Below are 20,843 nucleotides of genomic sequence, written 5' to 3'. Positions count from 1 at the left end.
AAAAAGTTATTAAGAATAGTTTGGAAATGTGTGGAATAAGCAATAACTCTCATGCAATACGATAGACATTGGTAAACTTTTCTTAAAGGGCCAGATAGTAAATATTTTGGACTCTGTAGTCAAAAGGCAAAATCAAGCATGTTATGTAGGTATATATGTAACCAGTTTAAATAGAACCATTTAAAAATGTAAAAACCATTCTTTGCTTACCCACAGCCTATAAAACAGGTGGTAGGCTGCACTTGTACCATAGGCCAAATTTGTCCAATCCTGCATTAGAGCATCATTATAATGTGTTTCTTAGGTTCAGTATCATGGGAAATCTTTATAGAATTTTTTGATAATTTGGTATAAAAAAAATTTTAGGACGTTTCTATTATAGTTAGCTTTCTACTGAGTTTATTCAAATGAATAATGTTGTAGTATTTTCTGTAGTAGTTTAATGTAAATGTTTTCCCATGTTTCTGAAAGCACTTCATAACTCTTGCTGCTCCTTTCCTAGACTCATGTTTAGTGAGATATAGTTATTTAGTGTTTAACAATACAAACTCTCCAGATTCAGTTGTTTTCCCAAAGTATCTAAGTCAGTTGCCTGGAACTCAACATACATAGAAACAGTGCTTAGAAATGATGACTAATTTGGGGCCCCTGGCTGGCTCAGTCAGTAAAACATGTGACTCTTGATCTTGGGATGGTGAGTTCAAATCCCACCTTAGGCATAGAGCTTAACTTTTAGAAAGAAAGAAAAAAGAAATGATGACTAATTCCTAGATGTGTTCTGGGTCCCCAAGACCATCCTCAGGTTTGGTGATTGCTAGAAGGACTCACAGTATTCAACATATCAACTAAAGTTTATTACAGTGAAAGGATACAAAACAACATCAGCAAAGGGCAAAAGCACATGAGGTGGAGTATGGGGGAAACCAGGTATAAGCATCCAAGAATCCTTTCCCAGGAGAGTCACATAGGACATGCTTAATTCTCCCAGTAATGAAATGTGAAAACACATGTTTATCTAACCAGGGAAGCTCATTAAGACTCAACACCCAGGGTATTTACTGGGGGCTGGTCACATAGGTAACCTCTGCCTACCACATGGCAAAATTCCAGACTCCCAGGAGAAATTAGGATCTTCAGCATAAACCATGTTGTTTGCACAAATAATCTAGGAGTAGCGAACCACTTTTGTCATTGAGGACAAGTTTTATATCTGTGCAGGGAACTCTGCCCGCCAAGTTCCCAGATGCCAGCCAAGGGCCTACCTTGCAGGAAGGCCTTTCTAAGGAGAGTTGTTTCGAGCCTGCTGTGTTTACTCTTTACTGCACGTAGGGCAACCCATTATTTAACACATAATCTGATGGACATGTTGTACTATATTATGCAACGGTGATAAAATGATTTCATCATGTCTAATCATTTGTGACATTGTTTTTATAGAATAATGCATTCCAAGTTCCATCTGCAGATTCAGTGACATTTGTCCCTTTGTACCCACTATGTCACAGGGTAGCTATTCCCAGGACCAGTATCTAGAGCAGGACAAAGAACACAATAGATATCCTGGGGTACTAATAATCTGTTAATCCCTTTTTGTTATCATAGGGGAGGGTATTTCCCCACTCATTCATATGAAAAGAGAAGGCCTCTCTGTAGGTTATCTCTTCCTAGTTGTTAAAATGGTGAAGAAAACAGAGGTAGTAGTGAAAGCAAAGGCCTAATAAATGGATTTCTTCAAATGCCATGTTCATTTATGTTTGTTCAAATGTAAGTTCTCTTGATTCACAGAGTGAAGAGAAAAGATAGGGACTAATTTTATATGGTTTATAATTCATTATTTAATTTATATAAGACTCTTAGAATAGCACCTGGCACATAGTATATACCCAATAGTGTTAGGTTATAGTTTAATAAATGTGAGGTATAATATATGAACTATTGTTACATCAAAAAACTTAGTTCAAATCACTATTCTCTTTCATGTTGTAATAAGATAATGGCAGATATTTTCTGAGAACTGTATTTTCTGGCCCTATTGTTACAGCATCAGGGATTGCCTCACTTAATGGAATAGATCTATGTTTTAAAAGTTAAACCCAAAGGGAAATTCTACAAAAATATAGCCAGTTGTCGTATTTGACTTAATTGAGCAGTATACTCTTATATGGTCTGTATTTTCTACTTTATATTCATGTCAGTATGGCAAGGAAAAAGGAAAGATTCTAAATCACTGGCTGTTTTAATGGTTGATGCTCCTTGAAATCTGCATTTCTGTTTCACAGCAGAGAAGTAGAATACAAGAAAATGATGGGTTTTAGAAGTTTCAAGTATGCCACCCAAACCTGGTACATAGTTCCTTTCCTATATTTTTTTAGCCTTTTTTTAAAATTAAAGTATATTTGACACACAGCATTACATTAGTTTAAGTATACAGCATACTGATTCTCCTTTTCTACATTTTAATTAAATGATATGTTTTGGTAGAATAAAATGTTTGGTAGAATAAAATGCTGTATCACAGGGTTCATTCTTATTTAAGGAAATAGAAGTTTTCAATGACTTAAACCTAATAAAGATAAGCAGAACCAGCCACTAAGCCTCTGTCTTTATTTTATAGGGAATTAGTGATGGTGTTCCACTAATAAAGGCCATTGTCCCCAAAAATCAGTCTCGTTCTTTTATGTCTCAAGGCAGTCCTGAGTTACTGGTAAGTCGATTATAGTTTTTTCACACTGCTACATCCAAATACATTATAACTATAAAAAAAATTGAGAAAATACATTTTTTAAGACTTCTTAAAAATAATAAAGAAGATTTTTATGGAATTATTTTGATCAAATATAAAAATGTATTTTCTGTGGGTGCCTGGGTGGCACAGTCAGTTAAGCATCCAGCTCTTGGTTTCGTCTCAGGTTGTGATGTCAGGGTCCTAAGACGGAGCCCAGCAAGTAGTTAACTGTAATTCTAAAGTTTGTTTGGAATAATAAATATCTGAAAATACCAGAAAATTTTGTACAAGAAAAGTAGGATATAACATCATCTGTTACAATATATCATAAGGCAGTAAAAGAATGAAAATAAGAAATAATACAGAATTGATTAAGATACACACTCAGGACTTGTTAGTGAGTGCTTTACGTGAATTTTGTAATTTAATCCACCTGACAATCCTGTGAGATAGGCATTATTATTATTTCCCTTGTACAGATGAGAAATTAAAACTCGGAAGTAATTAATTTGCTCGTAGTTGCAGAGCTAGCAAGTAAGGGATCTGGGACCCAGGCACACTGACCAAACCTGGGTCTGTCTGATTCTCATTTTGTCATGTACAAATTATAACAATAGAGTATAGCACAGGGAACAGTAGAGATTCCAGAATTAAACCTATTTTTCTAATTATGCGTATTGTTTGTTTGCTTAGAAAAAAGGTCTAGAAAGATATATCCAAAAAAAAAAGTGCTTTTCAATGGTAGAATTCTTGTGATTTTCACCTTTAATACCTGTATTTCTTTAAGTTATCTCTTTGGTAATCTTTTATAATCTATGGGAGAATCTTTTCATTTTTCAAAAGAATATTCACTGTAGGGGGCAACTGGGTCGCTCAGTTGGTTAAGCCTCTGCTCTGACTCTTGATTTTGGCTCAGGTCATGATCTTAGGGTTGTGAGAGAAAGCCCTGCATCAGGCTTCATGCTCAGAGGGGAGTCTGCCTGGGATTCTCTCTCTCACTCGGCCCCTCCTCCCTGCACTCACTCACTTGCTGTCTCTCAAATAAATAAATCTTTAAAAAAAATATTCACTCTGTCACTAAGAAGAGAGAGCTTCTAATTTCTTTTAATGACTTTTAATGTCTTCTGACTGCCAACTAATAGATGCTAGTAATCTTTGAGAAATAATGAGGAAGATTATCTCACTAAAGAAAGATACAGAGGCGCCTGGGTGGCTCAGTCAGTTGAGCATCTGACAGTCTCAGGTCATGACCTTAGGGTCCTGGAATTGAGCCCCACGTTGGGCTCTCCACTCAGTGGGGAGTCTGCTTGTCCCTCTCCCTTTGCCCCTCCCCCTGCTCATGCTCTTCTCTGTCTCTCAAATAAATAAATAAAATCTTAAAAAAAAAAAGATACATTGGACTTTTCTTGCCACGAGATATAAGATAAACTAAAAATAAAGATAAAAATAAAGAACTTTTGACTTTATGCAGGGCACCTGGCTGGCTCAGTCAGTAGAACATGTGATTTCAGGGTTGTGAGTTTGAGCCCCACTTTGGGTGTAGAGATTACCTAAAAATAAAATCTTAAAAAAAGATTTAATGAATTTTGTGCTTTAAGTACACAATCCCACATTATTCCTTAAATGATAAATGATAACATCATGTGAGCATTTGGTTATTTAGTGCTGCTTTCTTTAATCTTTTATTTCATTTTTGTCTTCATGTGTTCTTTTCCAGATAACAGTAAGCATGAATTACATTGTTGGAACCCATGGATGGCTGCCTTATGACAGAAACATTTCTAATTACTTTACATTCATCAAAGATCAAACTGTAACAAATCCAAAGTAAGTAAATGAACATTTAAAGCAAAACAGGTGCAGCTGGTACCTTATTGCCAGGAAAAACAACTAAATTGATTGGTGTCATTTTGAAAGTAATACAGTAGACCCGCAGATTTTCTTCCCTCTTTCCCTTTTCCTGACTTGAATACTGGCTTAAGGATAAAACAATTTCTATAATATCATTATAGAAACAGAAATTAGGGATACCTGGGTGACTTGGTTAAGTGTCTGCCTTTGGCTTGGGTCATGATCCCAGGGTCCTGGGATTGAGCCCTGCATCAGGCTCCTTGCTCAGCGGGGAGCCTGCTTCTCCCTCCAGCTGCCACTCCCCCTCTCCCCCTGCTTGTGCACTCTCTCTCTGACAAATAAATAAAATCTTAAAGAAAAAAAGAAACAAACGAATTATTAGGAGTAGTTTTTAGGCTTGATTGTATTTTTGTTGTATAATGTTATTTATAAGTAAGCCTTGTATGTTTTTTATGAGAATTTATTATTTACCTTAGTTTATTTTTTAATTTTTTAAATTTTACTTTATTGTATTATTTTTAATTAATTAATTAATTAATTAATTATTTGTACATACCTTAGTTAATTGTTTAAATATCCAGAGGTTACATTTTAAATTAATGTTTCCCTTACTCTGAGTTGTTTTAGCTGTATGTTTATTAGGAGCAATGTCTTTTTTCCTTCTTATTCGCATTTAGGACTTAGTATTGTTGTACTTGGCACAAAGCATACCTTCAGCAAATTAATATTGAATAATAAAGTTCTAGAGCTGAACTGTCAGAATTGGCCCTCATTGTACACACACTGAAGTGCAATCACTTTTTATTTTTTTACGTTCAATTAGCCAACGTATATACATCATTAGTTTTTGATGTAGTATTCAACAATTCATTAGTTGCATATAACTTCATTGTGTCTTTCTGCAAAATCTAGATTGGCTGACCTCACGGGTATTTATTTAACTGGAAAGCAGATAAAACCCATATGCTTGCTTTAGCTTGAGTGAAAAATGATCTTCATGAATATTGTTAGATACACATTTATCTGCCTGTGCAGTAGATTCCTGGTTTCAGTTGATTTCCAGCTTTCCTCATCCTGTCATATCCTTGTCTTGTCCTTTATACTTTGATACTACCATTTACAGAATTGACAGTCTTCCTAAGTTGGCTTTGAAAGGCAAGATTTAAATCTTCTACACACCTTCAGCAATCTCAGCTTCTTTAGCTTAACCCTTAAGACTATTTGTTATGTATCTTTTTATGTAATGAAAAATATGAATACGATTAATGTATTTTCTGAAAGTCGTTATCATTCATTAGTGGACATTTCAAATTGAACAGTTGAACAGATTTGATTTATTTTTCAGAGAGATTTAAAAAATAGTTGGTATCAGTCTAAGTGGTCTTTTAAGGAAAAGTCTAATATTTAATTGTGTTTACAGAACTCAGCGTAGTATGAATGGTCCTTTTGCTCCAGGGCTGGAGATCACTTCTAAGCTATTCATAGTATCACATGATGCGAAGTTGCTTTTCAGTGCTGGACACTGGGATAATAGCATTCAAGTGATGTCACTTACAAAAGGCAAAATTATTTCACACAATATCAGACACATGGGTAAGTATTAACTTTTTTTCCCCAAAAAAGTTTTCTCTGTTTCTTCTAACTACAAAAGTAGTACATGGTCCTATAAAGAGCATTAAAATTTACCTTCAAAGCTAAGTAAACTTTCTCATAGAGTAGTGTTATGAACGTTATGCTTTCTTTACGAGTATTTAATGTATTTAGGGTATACTAAATACCATACAAATTAAATAGAGCTTCATAATATCTGAACGATGTTAGGCTAAGTCTTTTTTTAAAAATTAGGTGATACAAGGTGCCTGGGTGGCACAGGCAGTTGAGCATCCAACTCTTGATTTCTGCTCAGGTCATGATCCCAGGGTGGTGGGATGGAGCTCCACATTGGTCTCCACAACTAGCAGGGAGTCTGCTTGAGATTCTCTTCCTCTCCCTTTACCCCCCCCGCCTCTCTCTCAAAATAAATAAATCTTTAAAAAATAAAAATTGGTTGATACAAATAAGAATTTTAAGACAAAATGGAATTAAAAAAAAATCTGTCATAGTTGAATAAGACATCACCTGCCCTATTAGTTAACAGTTAAGCATGAGGGAGATAAATTACTGAATGTAGTTAACCTGGTGCTCCTTCGTGTTTCAGCCTTCAATATAAGAATAGAACATTGTGGGAGCACCTGGGTGGCTCAGTAGATTAAGCATCCAACTCTTGATTTCAGCTTGGGTCATGATCTCAGGGTTGTGAGATCAGCCCTCGTCAGGCTCTGCACTGGGCTCCACGCTGGGCATGGAATCTGTTTAAGATTCTCTCTCTTTCTCTTTTTCTCTCTCTCCCTCTCCTCCTTTCCCTTGGTCCCTCCTTCCCCCAACAGTCACTGTCTCTAAAAACAAAATAAAACATTCATCTTGTAGATTTTCCCCTAATAAACCTATTAAGAAAGGGAAATGGAATCTGCTACTACTTCTATACTGGTGGCTCCTGAGATGCCACTTAGCTCAGGTTTTTACTATTTAGCAAAAATGTTTTTCATATTGAGAATTTGTAGTGTATTTTGTACTGTTTTGGTTAGGGGCACATATTCCACAGGATTGCAGTTCCTAATGGGAGTAGAACGTGAATGGAAATGAGAGAGTGAGAAAGCAGAGAAGCATATCAAAACTTCCTGGGGATCCATTCTAAGCCACCTAACCCACAGCCAGGACTCCAACAGACATCTCCCTGACCCATGTGTACTCTTCACTCTCAAAGCAGGGTGGCCTCAAAGAAAACTCTCCCACTTGAGTTTAATACTCCTGCTTTCCTGGGGCACCTGGCTCAGGTGGTGGAGCATGTAACTCTTGATCTCAGGGTTGTAAGTTTGAGCCCCACATTGAGTGTGGAGATTACTTAAAAATAAAATCTTTAACATATTTGTTTTTTTTTTAAGATTTTATTTATTTATTTTAGAGAGGGGGAAGGGTGGAGTGGCAGAGGGAGAGAGAGAATTCCAAGCATACCCCATGCTGAGCACGAGCCCAATTCAGAGCCTGATCTCACAACTCTGAGATCAGAACCTGAGCCAAAATTTGGGGTCGGGGCATGTACACCCAGGCGCCCTAAAAATAAAATCTTTAAAAAAAAATACTGCTTCTTTCCTGTGTCACCCTTTTCCAGTGCTTTTCCCATTGCCATTCTTAGATTTCTCCTGCTAAACAACTGATTGAGTAATGGAACATAAACTAAAATTGCCCTTATAGTTCTATTCCTGCAAAACCCCACCGTTTTCATTCTTTGTAATTCCTTTTTTCTTACAGATATTGTGACTTGTTTAGCTACAGATTACTGTGGAATACATTTGATTTCTGGTTCCAGAGACACTACATGTATGATATGGCAAATCACACAACAGGTAGTTACACATTGTCTTCCTTTTTGGTGGGACTACTAAAAATTACAGATTTATCATTTTTATCAACTGTGTTGTACTCTCATTATAATGTTGCTTCAAGGAAGTGTCTTTTTTCTTTATGGCTTTTAGGTTTTCTACTTTGCTTAACAGGCTTTCTTCTCCAAATTTATTAAAATAATTACCTAAAAATTTTCTTGTAATATTTTTCTTGCTTTATTTCTTTTACATTTTAATCTTTAATCCATTGGTAATTAACTTTTCTATAATTTTTAATATAGAATAAGAGTATTAGATATATACTATATAGATATATATGATAGAATATAGAGAGAGTATATAATATATGTTTAATAATATAGAATGTTAAAATATATGATTTTGTTTACTTCTGGGTGAGAAGTCATTTATGCCAGCATAAATGATTACCCAATAGATTGGATCTTTTTCTAGATTCCCCATATTTTTACACTTAACTTATTTCTATGGCAACACCAAGATGTTTTTATTTTAGTAGTTTAATATTTGGTAAAACTAATTTTTCACTGTGTTGCCTTATAAAAAATGTTCTCAGCTATCTTATATTAGTGTTTATTCTTCCATATGAACTTTAAAAATATTTTAACCATATCTTCCTCAAAAACTCCATTTTAGTCTTGATGAAATTGTATTTATATGTTAATTTGGTATGGGTTGACATTTTTATAATCATGCCTTCCCAGAAATAGAAAATGTCTTTCCATATTTATTTCAGTTCTTTTTTTAATGTTCTTCAATAAAATCTTTTAGTAATTTTTTTCTATTAGGTTCTGTACTTTTTAATGTTTATTTGTAATTATAATATTTTGGTGGAATTTTTAAAAATCATTTTTACTTCTAATTGATTATGGTTACTGTAAAAAAAAAACCTATTGATTTCTATACAGTTATCTAATTGGTTTACGAAATCTTTTTATCCAGTTCTTATAATTATTAGTATTTCTTAGATTTTCCAAAAATAGATACACAATCTTACAATGAAAATAAAGGTGGATTTATCTTTTCCAGTATACTAATGATCTCATATTCTTATCTTGTTACATTATTACCTAATGCAGTAGGGTAAAAAAATTATAGTGAGCATCCCTGTCTTATGTCTGATTTTGATGAAAGTGCCTTCACTGTTGTGCCATTTAGTGTAGCATTTGCTGTTGTATTGCATTATACATTGTTGTTGGGTTGTGTTTTTTTTATATTTAAGTAGTTAGCTTCTGTTTTTTTTTTTCTTTTGGTAGCTTTTTAGTAAAATTTCAGTACAAAAATACTACAGTTTTGCATTTGTGTTATTCTCTTCTGATGTCTTTCTCACAGCATCTTTTTTTGCGGGGGGAGCAATTTAAACGTTGTAGGGGCACCTGGCTGGCTCAGTCGGTAGAGCATGCAACTCTTGATCTCGGGGTTGTGAGTTGGAGCCCCATATTGGGTATAGATTACTTAAAAATAAAATCTTAAAGAAAAAAAGGTTGTAGATATTATGTTCCTTTACCCCCTAAACGCTTCAGTGTGTATTTTCTAAGAACAAGTCTTTTTTATATATAACCACCGTTATTAAAATCAGAGCACTTAACATTTATACAATATACAGTACAAATTATCTAATCCACAGTTCATGTTCTGATTTTGTCAGTAGTTCCCATAATGTCCTTTTCAGCTATTTTTCAGTTTCTTTTCCTTCTTTTTATTCATAGCTTTTCTCTTTTTCTTAATGTATTACGTTGAAAAGTCTCCTAGGTTTGAACCAGTCTTGAATTCCTATAATAAACCCATATAATTCACAACGTATTATATTTTACTACAGAATTATATTTGCTAGTACTGTATTTCTCTACTCATATGTGAAATAAATCTGTATTTGTTTTGTCTTTGCCATATTTAGTGTAGGGATATGCAAACTTTATAAAATGATTTTGAGAAGGGTCCATCTTTCTCTGTAATTTGAAATGCTTAAATAATATAGGAATTACCTGATTTTTATAAATTAAAGTACACGAAGCATTCAGATTGACAATCTTAGAGGAAGACAAATGTGTCCCAGATAGGAGTATTGATGGGAATTCATCTACATTATATAGCACAGGTAAATGTTATCTACCTATCCAGAGTTATCTAGGATAATTATAAACAAATACCATGGCAACTACTCATTCTATATCATAGAAAGTAATGTACAAACAAAACATGCTAAAAACAGGTGAAGACAGCAACTCAAGTGTAGAGAGATTCCCTGCAATAAAATTGCGCTATTAGAAGAACATAAGAATATCAATTCAGTAAAACAGGCTTAAGGACCTCAAAGATGAAATTATATAGTGGCATAGTAAGATGAAAAGGAGAGGTGCCTGGGTGGCTCAGTTGGTTTAGCGTCTTGCCTTCAGCTCAGGTCACGATCCCAGCTGGGATCGAGCCCCATGTCAGGATCCCTGCTCAGTGGGGAGTCTGCTTCTCCTTCTCCCTCTGCCCCTGCTCGTGCTCTCTCACTCACTCTGTCTCAAATAAATTAAAAAAAAAAAAAAAAAAAGATGAAAAGGAGTGGCACCTGGGTGGCTCAGTAGGCCAAGGGACTGACTCTTGATTTCGGCTCAGGTCGTGGTCTCCGGGTTGTGGGATGGAGCTCTGCGTGCATATCCACACTCAATGGAGAGTCTGCTTCTCTCCCTCCTTCCGCACCCCCCCACTCGCTCATGCGTGTATGCTCTCTTTCTCTCTAAAGTAAAAATAAATCTTAAAATAAGATGAAAAGAATGCAGAAGAATCAAACCAATATTAAAACCAATACCATTATGAATATAATAAACTCAAAAGTAGAAACAGTAAGCAACAGATTTGATGTGGCTGAATATCAAATTATTAATATGAAATAAAGATTTAAAATAATTAAATTCTATAAAATAAGTCACAGAAATACAGCATAGGGAACATAGCTAATATAATAACATTGTATGGTGACAGATGATAACTACACTTACCATGGTCAGCAGTGTGTAATTTATAGAATTGTTGAATCATTGTTGTATACCTAACATCTTATGTCAACCAAAAAAAAAAGTATTCAGAAAGAATATGAAGTTTGTTTGTAATAAAGGAAGGACAAATAATATACCTGTTAGAATTAATCCAAAGCAAGCAACTTTGGAACTATTCAGATTAAGTTTTGGAGCTTCAAAAGACTGAGAATAATTTGAGAATCCAAGGAGGAACATAAGAATGAGTCCTGTTATGAATAGATGCTGTGGTAAGAACTAGTTGCAATGTTACTTTGTGATTAGACAATTTAAATATAGTATAAACCTTTTTGCAGAAAATAACCTACTAGAAAATTAACCTTTGCTTCTCTTTTAACATTAGGGAGGTATTCCTGTGGGCTTAGCGTCTAAACCCTTTCAGATTCTGTATGGACACACTGATGAGGTATTGAGTGTTGGCATCAGCACTGAACTAGACATGGCAGTGTCAGGATCAAGGGTAAGATTTCACCTTTAAGAAATGCTAATTTTCAGGGCACCTGGATGGCTCAGTCGGTTAAGCATCCGACTCTTGATTTCGGCTCAGGCCATGATCTCAGGGTCATGAGATTGAGCCCCACCTTGGGCTCCGTGCTCAGCGGGGAGTCTGCTTGAGATTCTCTCCCTCCGCCCCTCTGCCCCCCCTCTCTAAATATAAATAAATAAATCTTTAAAAACTGGTAATTTTTTCTACAAATTGAGAAACAATATTTATATTTAAATATTCTCATGCTTGCTTTGGAGGCACATGTGTTAAAATTAGAATGATAAATTTTTTTCTAGGTGGACTGGTAAAAGTATAGGAATTCTTTATTTGTGTAGGACTTTGCAGAAGTAGCATAACACGGAAAGAAGAAACTTAAAGAGACTGGATTCTATTTTGGTATTTTACTGGTCTTATTAGTTAAGGAAAGAGGGCATCTTATGAAATAAAATACTATTTCAAGGGACGCCTGGATGGCTCAGTCAGTTAAGCGTCTGCCTTTGGCTCAGGTCATGATCCCGGGGTCCTGGGATCAAGTCTCACATCTGGCTCCTTGCTCAGTGGGGAGCCTGCTTCTCCCTCTTCCTGCCGATCCCCCTGCTCGTACTCTCTTTCACTGACAAATAAATAGATGAAATCTTTAAGAAAATAAAAATAAAATAGAATACTATTTCAGATTTCAAGATTGGAATTTTTCCTAAGATACATGTGTCCGTGGTAGAATAATCATTTTCTGAGTTCCTTTCCCGTATTTATTTATCTGGCCTTCTTTTTTGTTGTTCTCTTTTCCATGTTCTGATATTATCTGTGTGTAGGATGGCACTGTGATTATACATACCATTCAGAAAGGTCAATACATGAGGACTTTACGGCCACCTTGTGAGAGTTCTCTGCTCCTGACTATTCCTAATTTGGCTATATCCTGGGAAGGACATATTGTCATCTATTCCAGCGTTGAAGAAAAGACCAATCTCAAGGTATTATATATATATATAACAGTTACATGCAGTAGGACTAGACTATAACCCTGTCTTTTCCTTTCCATATTATACTGTATATATGAGGCATTTTGATGAAGAACACCATTTTTTTGAAAAGGATATTTTCCTTTTATCTTTCAGTTTGTTCATTCCTTACCATTAAATGGACCCCTATCACAGTCTTGGGCTCATGTTTATATTTTGTTTTAGGGATTTCTATTGACCATATAATAACTGATTTCAAAAAGAATTTCTGGTTATGTGGGACTTAAGAAGCTTAAGTGGAAATTATAACCAAATTAAATTCTTCTTGTACACGCTGGGTATAAATAAGCCATGAATTATGTTCTCTTTCTTTCCATGATAAAGCTTTTTAAAAATTAGAGCATCAGTGGGGCGCCTGGTGCTCAGTCAGTTAAGGTCATGATCCTGGGGTTCTGGGATCGAGCCCCAAGTTGGGCTTCCTACTCAGCAGGGAGTCTGCTTGTCCCTCTCCTTCTGCCCCTCACCCAGCTTATGCCCCCTCTGTCTTATCTCTCTCTCTCTCTCAAATAAATAAATAAAATCTTTAAAAAAATTTTTAAATAAATAAAAATTAGAGAATTGGGGGACCTGGGTGGCTCAGTCAGTTAAGCATCCGACTCTTGATTTTAGCTCAGGTCATGATCTCAGGGTCGTGGGATTGAACCCTGCATTGGATTCCCCGCTGAGTGGGGAGTCTGCTTGGAATTCTCTCTCTCTCTCTTTCTCTTTCTGCCCCTCCCCTGCTTGCGTGCCCATGTGCACACGCATTCTCTCTCTCTCTCAAAAAAGTTAATCTTTAAAAAAAATTTAACAGAATCTTGGGTAGCTCAGTTGATAGAGCATGAGACTCTTGATCTCAGGGTTTATGAGTTCAAGTCCTACATTGGGCATAGAGATAACTTAAAATAAATAAAAATTTAAAAAGAGCTGTAGCTTTATTTGTTTCAGAAGTACAGATCTGTGATTCAACAGTCTTGCACAATTCACAGCGCTCACCATAGCACATACCCTAACCATGAGAGACGATGGACTCTGAAAAACAAACTGAGGGCTCTAGAGGGGAGGAGAGTGGGGGGATGGGTTAGCCTGGTGATGGGTATTAAAGAGGGCACATTCTGCATGGAGCACTGGGTGTTATGCACAAACAATGAATCATGGAACACTACATCAAGAAGTAATGATGTAATGTATGGTGATTAACATAACAATAAAATTTAAAAAAAAAAGAAAAGCTTTAAAAAAAGTTAAGAGAATTTTTTTGTTCTGTGTTAAGAATGTGGGGTTTAAAAAAATGTATTGTGGGGTTTTTTAGACTGGATGAGATTTTCATTCTTTTGGACAGATCAGAGTCCCTGTTTAGTATTTATTTACTTGGCAATTATTTATTTAAATATTTTCTTAAAATATATAATTATTACTTCTCATTTAAAATCACTTTAATAATATTGTCTACACACTTTCTCTTTAAACATAACTATATGTTTATTCCAAAATTTTAAATCCAGTAGTTATTCTGTTATAGTCACAGTTTTGTCAGTATTAAAACTCCATTTTCGTTTGAGATCATTAAATTTTCTTCACCTAATCTTTACAGGATAAGAATGCATTACATCTGTTTTCTGTAAATGGCAAGCATCTAGGGTCCCAAGTCCTGACAGAACAAGTATCAGATATATGTATCACTGGAGAACATATTATCATGGGCAGTTTACAAGGCTTCCTGTCCATAAGAGATCTCCACAGGTAAATAATAAGAATCATTGAAGTCTCACTTAAGAAAAGGTGGTAATAGGGGCACCTCACTGGCTCATTGAGTGGAGCATGCAACTCTTGATCTTCAGCCTAGAGTAGAAATCAGCAATCAAAGATTTCTAATCTTTTGGTTTATCATTTATTATGAACATGTCATTTTTGGCAACTCTGAAAAAAATTTGGGAAGCTGAAGTATTTCTGGATAAGTAAATGAAATATAGACGTACATTTTAAAAATGTAGGAAATTTTATGTTACATGTATTTTACCACAGTAAAATTTTAAAAGCCAGAAAAAGAATTTTCATGGTGCCAAACCCGGATTATGGATTTGGAAATTTGTTCAATTATAGTTTGAATTTTTACAAACTACAGTTAGGGCTTAAAATTTTTTTTAATTGTGGTAAAAAAAACTAAAGTATTTTTAAGGCTAAGGTATCTGTTCACGATTGTGTATATGTATGTGTAAAATTGGTGGGGAGTCTTGTTATTTAAACCAATGAAGGAAAAGGATGTTTAAGTAGTGGATATATTTTTAAGTTTTATATTCTTCATATTTGCTAACTTATATACACAAAGCACTATTATTCCTTGTATGCCCAAATACATTCTTTTCTTCCATTTTTAAAAAATTTATTGTGGTTTATGTTAATATTTGTATTCCTGAGACTATCTTGGCCCCTCCCAAACCTTTCTTTTAAATCATTTCCTGATTCCAGGGTGTTTTCTTTTACCACATTCATATCAGAATCACTTCTGTACCAACATCCTTTCCCTATTTTTGTAATTCTCTTCTCAATTTTGTCATTCTCCAGCAGTAAAGCACTGAGTTCCTGTTTGAGTTGTATCTTTCCAACATTTTCTTTTACGGTATTGTTAAGAGAATCCCAGATCAGTGGTAAGGAGAAAAAAAAAAAGAGAGAATGCCAGATTCTAAAAATGAGTGAGATCTTTTAGCAGGTTAGTCCAAACATAGTGTGTACATCAGAGGATTCTTTGTTTTCTAATCCTAAAAGCCATGGACATTTTCCATAATTGAGTATTATGTCATGTTTTTATATCATATTTTTAGATATTTATTATGTTTTATATTATATATTTATATATTACGTCTTCTAAGACAAGGCAGATAGAACAGTTTTATCAACCTTACCCCCCAACATGCACACACTTTATGAACTTTTGCCCTTTTTGTCCTACTGTCACTTTTTAATCAACAAGGTAAAAATCATTTAGTGAGAGATTATATATATGGTTAGAAGAAAAACAGATGTTGAGAATAGAAAAAAAATATGTATTTTAAGTAATGCTATTATGTGGGCCCTTGTGTGAGCCATTCAGGCTTCCTGAATCTACATTACAGATCTGTAAAATTAGAATGCAGAATCAGATGATCATTAGGTTATCTTCCAGTTACAAAATTCTCTGAATCTATTAATGTATCCATGTAATTATGTGTGTGTGTTTTATTTCTCTTCTAGTTTGAATCTCAGCCTGAACCCATTAGCCATGCGAATGCCTATCCACTGTGTTTGTGTAACCAAAGAATACAGCCATATTCTTGTAGGATTAGAAGATGGCAAGTTGATTGTAGTGGGTGTTGGCAAGCAAGCTGAGGTAAAACATAGCATCAAGAACTTCTTTTCCCATCCTATTGGGGATTCCTTTGGTTCTCCTTTGTTCCAGCTGAATCAGAAGTCTCCATTATGGATGAACAAATTAAAAACCAGGTTTGATTTTTCAAAGGATAGTAAATGAAAAGGGGATAAAGCTGGTATTCAAGAGTGATGTTTTTATTATGATACAATTGAAAGCACATATTTGGCAGTTTCTATCACTCTATATGAATAAGAAAGTTCTTTTATTATCTATCTTTCCAAATCTAGATTCAAGACACTACTTGGATTTTTAATACATAAAAGCCTTTATAAAAAATGAAATACAGGCTCAAACAATAAAACTATGTACTTTACTTTCAACAAAAATACCAGAATTAGCAGAACAAATATGCTAATTCTCAATGAGTTTCCTGTACTTATTATAGATTTGCCAGTGGTTTATCAATTACTGAATATTCAGATAGCATAAATCTGATATTGTTCCTTCGAAAACTTAGTGGCTATATTCCAAGTAATTTAGTGATTCTTTTAGAAAATTTCTTTTATTACATAGAGTCAAATTAAGCATTATAAATTTGTATTGATAACCATCAGTCTTTTCTGAGAAATCTAAAACACAGCATCTATTGGAATTGTTTCCAGAGAAGACACTAGTGAATAACACACTGTCACTGGTTTTAATAAATCTACCATGGATCATAGGGACCTTTTTGTTTTTATATATATTTTAAGATTCTGTTAGTTCTTATTCTCTTTTTCAAGATATTATTATAACAAAAGAGAGGTCTTATTAAATTGATTGTGACATTTACCTTTAGTGTAACAGTCCCCCACACAATGTCAGAAAGTCCATATCTTGGTATTTCACTTATATTTAAAATATTTTAAGCATTTTTTCTCACTGTGTTTCGGTTTTTTATTTTACTGATTTTTTTTAAATGAAGTGACCATTATGTGCACACATTTTCTTCAAAAATTGATTGGGAAAAAATGCCTAAACTTCATTTCATTGGCCTCAATCAATGTTTTGTACTACTTACTAAAGTTTTTTGTCTTTGCTGAAAGATTTATGTAGTCTACAACACATGGAATCTGAATTGTGTGTAGATTTTAAATAAAAGTATTTATCTTTTTACATCTTTGGATGTATCAGCTGGAAGTATGGATCTACATAAAGTAGATTATATAATAAATATATAATTGAATACTTAGAATCTTGCATAATTAAAATATAATTGTATATGACAGTATCAAAATTAAATCAAGATTTAGGTATGAAAAAATTTTTATTTCAGTATCTGAATTTATCTAAAAGATCAAAATCTTGATTAACATGTATTTTAAGTCAATTATCAGTTTTATGTATTACATTCTCCATACAAAATTTGTATTTATAAATAAGATGGCAAAGTGGTAATAGATTCATGGAAATAATGTTTCCGGAAATACATCTGGAAATGAAAATGCATAACAAGCATGCCAAAGTGTCTGTGCGTGAGGCTTGATTTTTTTATCCCTTCAATAAATGTACCCTAGAGAAGGGTAACCATTGAAAAAGGGTGGCAGACGAATTGCCATTAAAAAGTAGATTCTTGTGTTCCCTCTCTAGCTGTGTCTCTATCAAATAAATAAAAAATCTTTAAAAAAAAAAGTAGATTCCACTTGGGAAAGTAATTCTGACATCATAATCATATGCTTAGACTGAGAAATGTTTTCCACATGGGTTCTTTTTTTGCCCTGCCTAGAAGTGTAAGCACTTTTAGAGGGGCATTTATTCACCAATTGGATTAATATTTAATTAATAATTATTATACGCTGAGAAGTGTGCTAGGTGATATAAATTAATGGTGGACAAAATGTGATTCTTACCTTCAGAGACCTTAGGCTATTCTTGTTTTCTAAATTATGTTTTATCATTCTATTGTTAAATATTATTTTTTGAAATTCTTATATCAAAATATCCTAAAATTTTTTCTCTTCATCTAAACATAATTTTACTTTTTTCTTATCTTTGTGATAAGCATTAATATTACTTTAAATACAAGAGGAGAAATCCTCAAACTTAAGTTTCTTATTAGCTAAAGTATAATTTCAGAAGATTATTTTAATGAAGTGAAATGTATTGTTATTTTTTTAACCTTTTTTTATAATGTTCAGTTGGCCAACATCATTAGTTCTTGATGTAGTGTTCAGTGATTCATTAGTTGCATATAACACCCAGTTTTGTTAATTTATAAAGAAAGGGACTGGTAATTTGGACAAACTGGGACATTTAATTTTAAAATTAACACTTTGGCATTAGACTTTTCTCAATTGAAAGACAACCAACATAGAGAAGCCGTTCTTTAATTATTATTAATCAAGAATCACTAAAATGTTAATTATTCTGCTAACAAAATTTATATTCTGCATTCTACAAAATCAGTGTCTTGCATATCAATTTCACTTATTCTTTTTTTTTTTCTTTCTTTTTTAATAACATCTATTCTTCATTTCTCTGGATTACTTTAAACAGATGCGTTCAGGTCAGCTTTCTCGAAAATTGTGGGGATCTAGCAAGCGACTCAGCCAGATTTCAGCTGGAGAAACTGAATATAATACTCAAGATTCCAAGTGATTGCTATTTCCATCTTCTGTCATGGATAAATGAAACTTGATTTACTGCTTTGTCACTTTAACCACATCTCTCAACTATCTGAAATGTATCAGGGTTTTTATCACTGAAAATCATTTAGAAATTACCAAAATTCAGTATGCTATGTGTGTATAAAGACACAGGTTGTATTATTATCCACTTTAAAAATTTCTGGTTAACAATGAATCCAGTCTTATTGACTAATTCTTGATCTACATCAAGGTGGATTTACGAAAATACAATTGAATTAGATTTGAGGTTCATTCCTAAAGATCATTAGAGCCACTGGGGGAGAAAACTTCCAAAAATGAAGAAGTTGGATATAATTCCATTATTCTAAACAGCAAAATTTAAGGTATTTCTAAGAAGAGGACAGATGATGGGACAGTTGAGAGATATGGCTTTTAATGTATTCTTTAGTTAATCATTTTCCTATTTACTGACCACCATATTTAAAAATACATAAGCTTATTTATGGAACTCCTGATTGGGGTAATATTTTAAAGGCATCTGTTGCACACTTGGATTTTCAAAACTCAGTGTAAATTACAGGTTTTCATGATAAGTTGAATATAAGACAGTTGAAACCGGTACATTGGGTCATTCCACTACTACTTAGCATATTACTAATGAGAACTTACTAAAATATATTTTTATGCTTAAATAATAAAGGTTAAGTAGGAATAAGAGAAACTAGAGATATATTTTGCAGATGTATTTCATTAGTATAATTAAGGAAAATGCTGATTATGATTTTGACAGGTGGACTCTTTATATTAGCATTTGCAACACAATTTATATCTGCAAAGTTCAAATTTTCTTGGCTTATTCTTTACTAGGCAAATACTGTGTCTTTCCCCATAATTAGAAGTGTTAGCAATGATACCCAAATACATTAGCATTTTTACCTAACTTCCATGTGATTGATAAATGAATTGAAAAGATACGCATCACTTAAATTAGTCATTTAGATATAGTAATTTTTAAAAACATTTCTATTTCATGTTATGTATAACTTTTAAGATTATAATTAATGTTATTATACATAGTTAAGTGTTACATATGCTTAATGTTCAATATTTTAAAGTAAAAAGCTGATAGATTTATTTTGAAATTCAAAGAGATTGTTAAACCTGCTTTTATAAGGTCATCTTGAGTTAGGTCAGAGAGCTTTTACAACTACAAGTGTCCTTAAACTGAGATTCCATGGGTTTGGGGGAATTTATGAATCCCCTGAAATTATGTGGAAATTCCATGTGTTAACTGCATTTTTTTCAGAAGTGAGTGTGTGGCTTTCATTAAGGGGTCTGTGATCAGAAGGAAAAAAAAAAGACTTCTCACAGTAATAGTTTCTTATGAAATAATAATATTCCTTTTTATTCCGCAAATCATAGATTTCCTTACATCTAGTTGTCTTCTCAATGGCATCTTTAAGAAACTTTCCCTCTGTAATTGTTCTCTTCAGTTGTCCACAGTATCCAATACCATTCTCTTTATAATCCTATGAGTAAGTAAAAAAAATTAAGAGAAATACAGGATTCAGTTTAGGGAAGCTTTTTGAATAGATGTGATCTGTTTGAGTCAGGAATAATAACTTATAGAAGAATTTTCCTTCCAATTATTTAAAATCCCCTGTTTTGTTTAGTAAAAAAAAAAAAACCGAACAGTTATGTTTTAGGTAAATAACACTGAAATAAACTGGTGCAGCAAGTGTAAAATAGAGCATATGTAAATGTAAAGATTTCCTTTTTAAGGACTTTAGAAATTTGTGATGAGAATGTCTCAAAATAAGTCAATAGAGATAATTATGATTTATTGAGATTTGTTGCTTCTATTTATTTCATTCTATTTCTGTTTTTTATATTACATTTTTTAGGAAGTTTCAAGTCATAAGAACCAACATGATTGACTTTTGGTATTTTAAATGTTGATTTTTTAAAAAAACTTTTCTGAATCAAAATTTTGGAAATTTTTCTTTTGCTTACTTATCCAGAGATTTTGGTGTAAGGATGCCTTATTTTTAAGGTTACTTAATACTGGTTTTGGAATTATTTTGGATGGATGCTTACAAATTACAAAGAAGTTTAACTTATCAGGGCAAAATTCCTAAATTTATGGTGTTTTACTTTGCTGCTCTTTAGATGGAAGAACTGAACAAGCAGTATTCATTTTATAGCACAAATAGAAGACCCTTTGTTCACAGTAAAATAAATATCCTACCTAGACTAACAGTAGATGCTCAGAACTGTGGAATTCTTTCTATATTACTTTTTCCAAAAAGTAAAAACCAAAAA

At 33.5% G+C, this 20,843-nt stretch overlaps 1 protein-coding gene across 1 annotated transcript in view; it reads left to right on the top strand.

Annotated features, from left to right (window-relative positions):
* The window catches only part of NBEAL1 (neurobeachin like 1), a 184,638-nt gene extending 165,149 nt beyond the window's left edge, over window positions 1-19,489 (top strand). Inside the window, exons 47-55 of the mRNA XM_088021587.1 lie at window positions 2,615-2,704; window positions 4,443-4,552; window positions 5,997-6,169; window positions 7,925-8,019; window positions 11,401-11,517; window positions 12,357-12,518; window positions 14,140-14,288; window positions 15,777-15,912; window positions 18,430-19,489. Of these exons, the coding sequence (XP_087877713.1) occupies window positions 2,615-2,704; window positions 4,443-4,552; window positions 5,997-6,169; window positions 7,925-8,019; window positions 11,401-11,517; window positions 12,357-12,518; window positions 14,140-14,288; window positions 15,777-15,912; window positions 18,430-18,531 (1,134 nt within the window). The 3' untranslated portion in view covers window positions 18,532-19,489. The remainder of the gene's footprint in view (window positions 1-2,614; window positions 2,705-4,442; window positions 4,553-5,996; window positions 6,170-7,924; window positions 8,020-11,400; window positions 11,518-12,356; window positions 12,519-14,139; window positions 14,289-15,776; window positions 15,913-18,429) is intronic.
* Window positions 19,490-20,843: the final 1,354 nt, after the last annotated feature.

Source organism: Eumetopias jubatus, unplaced genomic scaffold, assembly GCF_037043125.1.
Source record: "Eumetopias jubatus isolate StellerSeaLion01/CBP00866 unplaced genomic scaffold, mEumJub1_p1.0 scaffold_3, whole genome shotgun sequence".
NCBI classification, from domain to species: domain Eukaryota; kingdom Metazoa; phylum Chordata; class Mammalia; order Carnivora; family Otariidae; genus Eumetopias; species Eumetopias jubatus.
This window is presented reverse-complemented; position numbering and strand designations above follow the sequence as displayed.